Raw genomic sequence first — 12,268 nt, 5'->3', positions numbered from 1 at the left:
TCATAGAAGAATTCATAATTGTAAGTATGTTTCTATTACTGTATGATTAAGCACATTACAATTTTGCTTCACTCACTTTCTGTAACTTTACTTTTCAGTGTTCTCTTTTTTCCAAGAAGCTCTTCATTTAGCTTAACAGCAATTCTCTAATTATTGTCTCATGACTGATGCAGAATAATTTCATGAAAGATTAATGGCATTAAAATTGGTCATTTATCTATTATATTTTGGATGACAACTGGAAAAGTTACTTGATAAGTTGCACTAAATTTAAAAACTTTTACTTTTTATTTTTTTTACTTTGGCCAATCTACTTAGTGGCTTGTTTTAACTTTCTAATAAGTATTCAGTCATCATTTTTTTCCAACAAAAATAATATTTAGATTTGTAGCTTTATGGAATAATATGAAAAAGAAACACGCTTCATGGTGGTTCTTGATTTCTGCTCACTTTATGGCATTTCAATTTTACTTTGCAGATCTGATATGATGGAGAAAATTACCATACTTTTCAAGCTACAGTGTTCAATAGTTTATTGAACATTTGGAATACTTATTACAATTGGGCTTTAAGTAGAAATGTGCATTGCCCCCCAAAAAATGATTTGAAGTAAGAGCTATAGGGTTAGAGGGAACGAGGCAGGCAATGGATTGGTTTTGGATTCCTGTGGCAAATAGCTAGAACAGACACGATAGGCTGAATGGCCTCCTTCTGTGCTGAAAATGTACATGGCTTTATAGCTGAGCATGTGCCTTCCCTTTCCCCATATTATTGTCTGCCTATTTTCATGATAGCCTCCTGCATGCCTGATATCTACTTGAGTACCTCAAAATATTTATTTCTCCTTGTTGAGTTATTCCTTCAGTTCCCTGAAAAAATGCATAAGATTTTTCCAAGTAAAAACTTAATACTTTGCTGCCTAGATCTCAGGTATCCATGCCAATATTGTCCCTGAATGGACCTTATGTCGTTCTCCCTGGCTTAATCCTTGTCGTGACTCTCACCACAAGATCTCTTGACTTCTGTTTGCCAACATAACATCAGTCACTGTGCTTCAAATTAATTCCTTTCATGTGATGTATTTTGGAGGTGGTTGTTTCTGAGAGATTTGATAAGGGCATTTCGCAAATGTACGTCTTCTGTATGAACCTAGGAATTGCCGTTGTGGATAAATGCTTAACGCCTTCATATAATTTTTTGTCCACTGTTTTAAACAGGTAATGAAACTGTTTATTTTGTGTGGGCTAATACCATGGTTAAAATAGTGGGCGGAGAAATGTCCCACATATGTGTTAACTATTCACCTGTTAATATCATCATTAGTAACTTCTAGGCTATGGGACTCTGGGGGGTGGGGGTCCGGGTAGACAGATAAATAAAATGTCATGAACAGGTACAGAAAATGATCAAAAGGTTAATGGAATGCTGGCCTTTATATCTAGAGGACTAGAATACAAAAAGATGGAAGTCATGCTTCAGCTGTACAAAGCCCTGGCTAGTCCTCACCTGGAGTACTGCGAGCAGTTCTGCGAACCACACCTTAGGAAGGATACATTGGCCTTGGATAGAGACCAGCATATATTTATTAGAATGTTACCTGACTCCAATGGTTAAATTACGAGGAGAGATTAAAAATACTGAGGCTGTATTCCCTGAAATTCAGACAGTTAAGAGGTGATTTGATTGAAGTTTTCAAGGTTTCCCTTAATAGGGAAACAAATAGGGATCGGGAGAAACTGTTTCTACTAGTTGGGAGTCTAGGACTAGGGGGCATTGTCTAAAATTTAGAGCCAGACCTATCAGGAATGAAAATAGGAAACGCTTCTGCACGTCATAGGGAGATAGAAGTTTGGAACTCTCTTTCACAAATGGCAATTGATGCAAGATCAGTTGTTGATTTTAAACCTGAGATTGATAGATTTTTGTTAGCCATAGGTATGAAGGGATATGGGGCAAAGGTGTTAGGAGTTAGGTCACAGATCATTCAGGATCTCATTGAATAATGGAACAGGCTCGAGGGGCTAAATGGCCTCCTCCTTCTCCGATGCTCCTGTGTTATGGTTATTTGACATTACTATTGACTGGTTTAAACTTTGATCATGGTGAACTTGTGCTTAAATTTTTTTTTATTGTCACAATATTACAGTTCTGCTACGTACATTATGATCCTTTATAACAGCGTTTTTTAAATTTGTATTTATGCTTATTCCTCTTGTGTGAGCTATTGCTATATCATTAAAAGTTTTCCTTTTAAAAAGGCATTGTGAATAAAAATGTTTCTTTACAGGTTCTGCAAGAACGAGACAACCAAATTAAGATTCTGATGGAACAAATAGAACAGTACACCAGTGAAGTGAATAATAACGTACAAACCATCGAAGACTTGAAAATGCAGCTGGAGAAAGAATCAAGTACCAATCTATATGTATTTTTTTTATCTATTCTGAAGCAAATAAATGACATGCATTGTACACAAGATTGCCTTATAGAGTTATAGAGTGATTAAGGCTGCTAAATATTGCGGTAAGCTTGAAATAAAGGAGGCTGTAAATCCTGAATTGTTTAAAAGTGAGATCAGAGATATGATAATATGTAAAAAGGAAAGTATTGGAGAAGTAGGTTAAGGTGGACAAAGTGCTGGGAGGTGACGCATTAGATGCAAAGGTCTTGAGGGAAGAAATAGCAGAGGCGCTAGAAATTATATGTCAGGGTATATATATTGAGTGTGGATGTGCGCTGGAGAGTGGCCAATGTAGTGCCCACTTTCAAAAAGGGAAATGGAGCTAGTTTAATTGTAGATCAGTTGATTTAACATTTTTGGTCAGAAAAATTCAGGAATCTTTAGTTATAGATGACATTATTAACTCTAGGTAAAGAGAAAGTAACTGGAAGTAGTTAACACAGATTTCAGAAAGAAAGATAATATCCATAACAAAGGAAGTGATGAATATTGTAGATGAGCATAACGCAGTAGTAGGAGAAAGCTGTTGACAAGGAGAGTATTGGAGAAGATTAAGGGTTATTGAATTGGTGGGGGGAGGGCGGAGAAGAGATAGAAAATTGGATTGAAAACTGGTTACAAAGGAGGAAACAGTGAAAAGGAATTAAGGGCAGTTTCTCAGAGTTGGATAGAAGTTGATTTTAAAAAGATGCTTTAAATGGGGGGAGGCTGAGTGATGCGAAAGTGCAGAGGAGTTTGAGGGTTCAGGTTCATACGACATTAGAAGTAGCATGTTAAGTGAAGAAGACCGTTTTTAAAAAGCTAGTACAAGTCTGCGTTTATGGAAAGAGGCACAGAATGTAAAAGTTGAGAAGTAATGATGAATCTACATAAAATCTTAATAAGGGTACAGTTGGCGACTGTCCGCAGTTTGGGGCTGCGCACTATAGGAAGGATGATGAGGGAATAGAGCAGATTCACTATGATGCTGCCTGCAGAAATGCAGAAAAGACATGAAACTGTTGTTTGTTTTCTTTAGAACCGAACAGAATACAGGGTGATTTCATAGAAATGTTTAAAATTTTGAGTCACCAGAAACAAATGTTCCCAATAGTTGATAGGTCAAGGATAAGGAATCTTGGTCATAAAATTAAATGTAAAAGATTTAGGACGGAGAGCAGAAGAACATTTTTTTTTACATAGAGGGTTGTCGGAAGCTGTGGATTTAGTGATTGAAGCAGAGGCTCTGTCAATATTTAAAATGGGTTAGATAGATGGTTGAAGCAGAGGAAATTAAGGGACGTAGGATCACAGTGAGTAAATTGGACTACTGCTTGCATGGAGGATAACCACCAGCACAGCCTGGTCCTATGATACAATTTCAGTGCAAAAAATTCTGGGGTGTTCAAATGTCTATTATAAGCCCTTTTTATTATTTTATTCATTTCATACATTTTTGATTGGTGTGCAAATATTTGGTACTATAATATGATTCTGGGTTCTTCAAGGTTTTCCAACACTTAATCAGCATTCCAGAGTCGAGATATTCCAGCAAAAGGCAAGGGCAGCAGAGCAGACAGCATGTGAAGCTAAGCAAATGGCTGAGCTTGCAGAGAGAGATGCCAGGGAGAAAGACAAGGAACTTGGGGAAACGCTGATCCAACTGAGGGCATATGAATCTGTAAGTGATCATAACAACAGACACCGATAATGATTTTTTTTAATTGTACGATTAAAATATGCAGTATGGTTAAAATAAATTCACTGTATGATTTTCGTGAAAGTGATTGGGAACAGTTTTTAAGGAGAGCACAGCTTTAAAAGAATTCCGAAAAGCTGGAAACTGTTGCAGAACTCACAGTAAATGTTTGATTTTACCAGTTCCGAGCTTCTGGGGGTTGGGGAATCATGGACTGACTGACCACCGGCCAGAGATAATGCTACTGCAGCTGTTAATTTTTGACCCGTGCTCCATTCAAAAGTGGCTCCCCACGAGGAGTGCAGAGATGGGATATGTGCCCTAATGTCCGATTCTTTCCCATCATTTTTCTGGATCAAGTTTGCTGCCAAGAATCACATACACTGACAAACTTAGGTTTCATAAATTAAAAGTATGTACAGTGTGTGTAAAGCCATGGCTGTGACCTTTTTTTTTATTCGTTCATGGGATGTGGGCGTTGCTGGCTAGGACAGCATTTATTACCCATACCTAATTGCCCTTGAGAAGGTGATGGTGAGCCGCGTTCTTGAATTGCTGCAGTCCATGAGGAGTAGGTACACCCACAGTGCTGTTAAGAAGGGAGTTCCAGGATTTTGACCCAGCGATGGTGAAGGAATGGTGATATAGTTCCAAGTCAGGATGGTGTGTGGCTTGGAGGGGAACTCGCAGGTGGTGGTGTTCCCATGCAACTGCTGCCGTTGTCCTTCTAGGTGGTAGAGGTCGTGGGTTTGGAAGGTGCTGTCTAAGGTGTTGGTGTGTTGCTGCAGTGCATCTTGTAGATGGTACACACAGCTGCCACTGTGCATTGGTGGTGGAGGGAGCGAATGTTTGTGGATGGCGTGATAATGAAGTGGGCTGCTTTGTCCTGGATGGTGTCAAGCTTCTTGAGTGTTGTTGGAGCTGCACCCATCCAGGCATGTGGAGAGTATTCCATCACACTCCTGACTTGTGCCTTGTAGATGGTGGACAGGCTTTGGGGAGTCGGAGGTGCGTTACTCGTCACAGAATTTCTAGTCTCTGACCTGCTCTTTTTTTATTTATTTAGAGATACAGCACTGAAACAGGCCCTTCGGCCCACCGAGTCTGTGCCGACCAACAACCACCCATTTATACTAATCCTACATTAACCCCATATTCTCTACCACATCCCCACCATTCTCCTACCACCTACCTACACTAGGGGCAATTTACAATGGTAATTTACCTATCAACCTGCAAGTCTTTGGAGGTGGGAGGAAACCGGAGCACCCGACGGAAACCCACGCAGACACAGGGAGAACTTGCAAACTCCGCACAGGCAGTACCCAGAACTGAACCCGGGTCACTGGACCTGTGAGGCTGTGGTGCTAAACATTGTGCCGCCACTTGTAGTCACAGTATTTATATGGCTACTTCAGTTCAGTTTCTGGTCAATGGTGACCCCCAGGATGTTGACAGTGGGGGATTCAGCAATCGTAATACCATTGAATGTCATGGGGAGATGATTAGATTTTCTCTTGTTGGAGGTAGTCATTGCCTGGCACTCGTGTGGAGGTTATGTTACTTGTCACTTATCAGCCCTAGGCTGGATATCGTCCAGGTCTTGCTGCATACGGACATGGGCTGCTTCAGTATCTGAGGAGTCACGAATGGTGCTGAACATTGAGTAACCATGGTTGGGCCTAGGACAATACCCTGAGGAACTCCTGCAGTGAGGTCCTGTAGCTGAGATGATTGACCTCCAACAACCACAACCATCTTCCTTTGCATTAGGTATGACTCCAACCAGCAGAGAGGTTTCCACTTGATTCCCATTGACCCCAGTTTTGCTAGGGCTCCTTGATGCCATACTTGGCCAAATGCTGCCTTGATGTCAAAGGCAGTCGCTCTCACCTCACCTCTTTAGTTCAGTTCTTTGTCCATGTTTGAACCAAGGCTGTAATGAGGTCAGGAGCTGAGTGGCCCTGGCAGAACCCAAACTGAGCATCACTAAGCAGGTTATCGCAAAACAAGTGCCACTTGACAGCATTGTCGACGACACCTTCCAACACTTTACTGATGATCGAGAGTAGACTGATGGGGCAGTAATTGACTGGGTTGGAATTGTCCTGCTTTTTGTGTACAGGACATCCCTGGATAATTTTCCACATTGCCAAGTAGATTCCTGTGTTGTCGCTGCACTGGAACAGCTTGGCTTGGGTGCAGCACAGTTTGGAGCACAAGTCTTCGGTACTATTGCCGGAATATTGTCATGGCCCATAGCCTTTGCAGTATCCAATGCCTTCAGTCATTTCTTGATATTACTTGTAGTGAATCGAATTGGCTGAAGACTGGCATCTGTGATGCTGGAGACTTCAGGAGGAGGCCGAGACGGATCATGCACTTGGCACTTCTGGCTGAAGATTGTTGCAAAATACTTCAGCCTTATCTTTTGCATGATGTGCTGGGCTCCCCCATCACTGAGGATGGGGATATTTGTGCAGCCACCTCCTCCAGTTAGTTGTTTAATTGTCCACCACCATTCATGACTGGATGTGGTAGGACCCTGTACAGTTGTAACAAGACTTCCCTATTTTTAAACTCTAACGCCCTAGCAATAAAGGCCAAAATTCCATTTGCCTTCCTAATTACTTGCTGCACCTGCATGCTAACTTTTAGTCTTTCATGTACAAGAACACCCAGATCTCTCTGTACTGCAGTATTTTGTAGTCTTTCTCCATCTAAATAATAATCTGCCTTTCTATTCTTCCTACCAAAGCGGATGACCTCACACTTTCCCACATTGAACTCCATCTGCTAAGTTTTTGCCAATTCACTTAACCTTTGCAGATTCTTTCTGTCCTCAACACAACATGCCTTCCCACCTATTTTTGTATCGTCAGCAAGTTTGGATACACTACACTCTGTCCCTTCATCCAAGTCATTAATATAGATAGTAAATAGTTGAGGCCCAAGGGCCAATCCTTGTGGCAGCCCACTAGTTATGTCTTTCCAACCTGAAAAAGACCCATTGATCCCAAATCTCTGCCTTCTGTGTGTTAGCCAATCCTCGATCCATGCCAACACATTACCCCAATATCCTGAGCTCTTATTTTATGCAATAACCTTTTATGTGGCACCTTATCGAACGCCTTCTGAAAATCCAAATACACTACATCTACCCGTTCCCCTTTATCCACTCTTCTTGTTATATCCTCAAACAACTCTAACAAATTTGTCAAACATGATTTCCCTTTCATGCGGAGTTTGCAAGTTCTCCCTGTGACCGTGTGGGTTTCCTCCAGGTGCTCTGATTTCCTCCCACGTGCCAAAGATTTGCGGTTTGATAGGTAAATTGGCTATTGTAAAAAATTTCCCCTAGTGTAGGTAGGTGTTAGGAGAATTGAGGGAAGGTGGGGATGTGAGAGGGAAAAATGGATTAATATAGGATTAGTATAAATGGTGGTTGATGGTCGGCATGGACTCGGTGAGCCGAAGGGCCCGTTTCGGCGCTGTATCTCTCTATGACTCTAAAACCATGTTGACTCTGTTTGATTGCATTATGCTTTTCTAAATGTCCTGCTATTTCTTCCTTAATAATGGACTCTAGCATTTTCCCAATGACTAATGTTAAGCTAACTGGTCTGTAGTTTCCTGCTTTCTGTCTCCCTCCTTTTTTGAATAGGGCATCACATTCGCGGTTTTCCAACCCGCTGGTACCCTACCGGAATCCAGTGAGTTTTGGTATATTATGACCAATGCCTCCATTATCTCTGCAGCCACTTCTTTTAAAACCCTTGGATACAGGCCATCAGGTCATAGAGTCATAGAGAGATACAGCACTGACATATGCCCTTCGGCCCAACAAGTCTGCGCTGACCAGCAACTACCCATTTATACTAATCCTACATTAATCCCATTTTTCCCTCTCACGTCCCCACCTTCCCTCAATTCTCCTACCACCTACCTACACCAGGGGCAATTTTTACAATAGCCAATTTACATATCAACCCGCAAGTCTTTGGCATGTGGGAGGAAACCGGAGCACCCGGAGGAAACCCACATGGTCACAGGGAGAACTTGCAAACTCCGCACAGGCAGTACCCAGAACCGAACCCGGGTCGCTGGAGCTGTGAGGCTGTGGTGCTAACCACTGCGCTGCCGTGGCAACTTGTCTACCTTTAGTCCCATCAGTTTGTCCAGCACCTTTTCCCTCGTGATAGAGATTGTTACAAGTTCCTCCCTCCCATTTACACCTTGTTCATCTATTATTGTTGGGATGTTTATAGTGTCCTCCACCGTGAAGACCAATGCAAAATGTTGGTTTAAATTATCTGCTATTTCCCTGTTCCCTGTTATTAATTCCCCAGTGTCATCCTCTGAGGGTCCCACACTTACTCTAGCTACTCTCTTCCTTTTTATATACCCGTAGAAGCTCTTACTGTTTGTTTTTATATTTCTTGCCAATTTACTCTCATAATCAATTTTCTCCCTCTTTATTAGTTTTTTAGTCATCTGCTGCTGGTTTCTAAAAAACTCCCAATTCTCTGGCCTACCACTCGTTTTCACCGCACTGTACGCCTTTGTTTTTGATTTGATACTCTCCTTAACTTCCTTTGATATTCATCGTTCTCATCGAGTCCATCCTTCTGACTGGAATAAATGTTCGCTGGGTGTTATGAAATATCTGCTTAAAAGTCTGCCGATGCTGATCTACTGACTTTCCCTGTAGTCTATTTTCCCAGCCCGCTTTAGACAACTCTTTCTTCATACCTCTGTAATTGCTCTTGTTTAAGTTGAAGACGCTGGTTTGAGACCCCAGTTGCTCACCCTCAAACTGAATTTGAAATTCTACCATGTTACGATCGCTTCCCCCTAGAGGATCCTTAACTACGAGATCTCTTATTAATCCTACCTCATTACACATTACCAAATCTAAAATAGCCTGTTCCCGGGTAGGTTCTGCAACGTATTGTTCTAAGAAACAATCCCTGATGCACTCTACAAATTCGTCTTCCATGCTACCCTTGTCCAGTCTATATGCAGATTAAAATCACCCATGATAATTACAGTGCCCTTCTTACACGCCTCTATTATTTCCTGATTAATATCTTGTCCTACAGAGAGGAGACTCCTCGGAGGCCTATAGACCACTCCCACCCGTGATTTCTTTCCCTTGCTAGTCCTTATTTCCATCCAAACTGATTCTACATCACGATCTATTACACCTATATCATTACTCACAACTGCACTGATCCCTTCCTTCAATAACAAAGCTACACCACCTCCTTTTCCTTTCTGCCTATTCTTCCGGAACGTCGAATGTCCTTGAACATTGAGTTTCCAGTCCCAGTCATCCTGCAACCACATCTCTCTGATAGCGATTAATCATATTCATTTATTTCTATCTGTGCCGTCAGCTCATCTATCTTGTTACAAATGCTACGTGCATTCAGATAAAGAGCCTTAAACTTTGACTTTTTACCATTTTTATCTATGCTGGTTCTAATTTCTGTTGTACTCTTATGCTTGTATTCTCTGTCCCTTCCTTTCACACTCTGATTAATATATGCCCCTTCACTACCCTGCACCTCTGCTCTCTCGTTACTTTTCAACTTTTTAAACTTCCCTTCAATTGAACCCTCCCCCTCACTATTTAGTTTAAAGCCCTTATTTACAATCCTAGTTATACGATTCACCAGGCCACTAGTCCCAGCATGGTTCAAGTGAAGCCCATCCCAACGGAACAGCTCTCTCTTTCCCCAGTACTGAATCGGAATCCATTTTTCCCACACCAATCTTTGAACCATGCATTTACCCCTCTAATCTTATTTACCCTATGCCAGTTTGCACGTGGCTCAGGTAGTAATCCGGAGATCATTACCTTTGTGGTCCTGCTTTTTAATTTAGCCCCGAACTGCTCATAGTCCCTCAGCAGAACCTCTTTCCTAGTCCTACCTATGTCGTTGGTACATACGTGGACCACGACAACTGGATCCTTTCCCTCTCACTCTCAAGTTCCTCTCTAGCCCAGAAGAGATGTCCTTAACCTTGGCGCCAGGTAGACAACACAGCCTTTGGGACTCAATATCTTTGCTGCAGAGAACAGTATCTATTCCCCTAACTATTACTTCTACATTTCTCTTTTCTCCCCCCACTTGAATGGCGCTCTGAACCACGGTGCTGTGGTCAGTTCGCTCATCCTCCCTGCAGTCTGTGCCCTCGTCCACACTGGGAGCAAGAACCTTGTACCTATTGGATAAGGGCACTGGCTCAGGCTCCTCCAAAGCTAAATTCTGGATCCGCATACCTGCCTCACTCACCGTCATATGCCAGGCCATGAGGTTACAGATTGTGGTTGAATACACTTCTGCTGCTGTTGATGGCCCACAGTGCCTCATGGATGCCCAGTTTTGTGTTGCTAGATCTGTTCAAAATCCATCCCATTTAGCACGGTGGTAGTGCCACACAATACGATGGAGGGTATCCTCAATGTGAAGATGGGACTTCGTTTCCACAAGGACCGTGCGGTGGTCACTCGTACCAATACTGTCATGGACAGATGCATCTGAGACAGGCAGATTGGTGAGGACGAGGTCAAGTATGTTTTTCACTCTTGTTGGTTCCCTCACCACCTGCCGTAGACCCTGTCTAGCAGTTATGTCCTTTAGGACACGGCCAACTCAGTGAGTAATAGTGCTACCGAGCCACTCTTGGTGATGGACATTGAAGTCCCCCACCCAGACTACATTCTGTGCCCTTGCCACCCTCAGTGCTTCCTCCATGTGCTGTTGAACATGGAGGAACACTGATTCGTCAGCTGAGGGGGGGGGGGCAGTGGGTGGTAATCAGCAGGGGGTTTCCTTGCCCATGTTTGACCTGATGCCATGAGACTTCATGGTGTCTGTGGTCAATGTTGAGGACTCCCAGGGTAATTCCCTTCCAACTGTATACCACTGTGCTGCCACCTGTGCTGGGTCTGTCCTGCCGGTGGGACAGGTCATACCCAAGGATGGTAATGGCGGTGTGTGGGACATTGTCTGTAAAGTATGATTCCGTGGGTATGACCATGTCAGGCTGTTGTTTGACTAGTCTGTGGGACAGCTGTCCTAATTTTGGCACAAGCCTCCAGATGTTAGTAAGGAGGACTTTGCAGGGTCGAAAGGGCTGGGTTTGCTGATGTCATTTCTAGTACCAGGTCGATGCCGGGTTGTCCATCCGATTTCATTCCTTATCGACTTTGTCACGGTTTGATACAACTGAGTGGCTTGCTAGGCCATTTCAGAGGGCAGCCACTTTGCTGTGGGTGCGGAGTCACATATAGGCCAGACCAGGTAAGGACAGTAGATTTCCTTCCCTAAAGGACATTAGTGAACCAGATGGGGTTTTATGACAATCGATAATGGTTTCATGGTCATCATTAGATTAGCTTTTAATTCCAGATTTTTTTTATTACTTGTATTCAAATCCCACCACAGCATATCTGGAATCCATGCCCCAGCACAATACCCTGGGTCTCTAGGTTACTAGTCCAGTGACAATACCTCTGTGCCTTCACCTCCCCAAAGATATAAAGATTAACATTGCCCCTAGTTAGTCCTTTGTCACCTCTCCCCCAGTCCTTGATAAATGCACAGCTTTTTGCACTTCATTATCTAATTTTTAAAAAATCAGTGCACACACCAATTAAATTTTATGTACATTTCTATTATTTTGATCAAACATTTGTAAAACATTGTGTGTCTAATTTATAATGTACTTATCAGATCTGCTCATTTTCACAAACGCAGTATAGCAGCTTCTTCTAATTACGATTGTCATGTATTTAAAAATACGCAACGCAACAAAGATTACTTTGCCTTGACGATCGTTTTTCTTAGAAATGTACAATAATCATGTAATGTAATCTTGGTTCAATAGTAACACTTCCGCTTCTGAGTCAGAAGGTCGGGGTTTCCTTTCCCACTCCAGAGATTTGAGCGCATATTCAAGACTAACTAGCCAGTGCAGTAGTGAAGGAGGTGCTGTCTTTTGGATGAGACTATAAACCAAAGCCCTGTCTTCCTTCTCAGGTGGATATAAAAGATTTTTATTATTTATTCATTCATGGGATATGGGCATCGCTGGTAATGCCAGCATTTATTGCCTGT

The 12,268-nt window shown here is 42.4% G+C and overlaps 1 protein-coding gene across 8 annotated transcripts in view; it reads left to right on the top strand.

Moving 5' to 3' along the window:
• Window positions 1–12,268, top strand: part of cep290 (centrosomal protein 290) — a 249,852-nt gene that overhangs the window by 133,390 nt on the left and 104,194 nt on the right. For all 8 annotated transcript variants that reach the window (XM_068050269.1, XM_068050268.1, XM_068050270.1 and 5 more), the window contains exons 12-13: window positions 2,288–2,411; window positions 3,949–4,121. In XM_068050269.1, the coding sequence (XP_067906370.1) occupies window positions 2,288–2,411; window positions 3,949–4,121 (297 nt within the window). The remainder of the gene's footprint in view (window positions 1–2,287; window positions 2,412–3,948; window positions 4,122–12,268) is intronic.

Source organism: Heterodontus francisci, chromosome 18, assembly GCF_036365525.1.
Source record: "Heterodontus francisci isolate sHetFra1 chromosome 18, sHetFra1.hap1, whole genome shotgun sequence".
Lineage (NCBI taxonomy): Eukaryota > Metazoa > Chordata > Chondrichthyes > Heterodontiformes > Heterodontidae > Heterodontus > Heterodontus francisci.
Note: the sequence above shows the minus strand (reverse complement) of the source record. Positions and strands in the feature narration are given on the sequence as shown.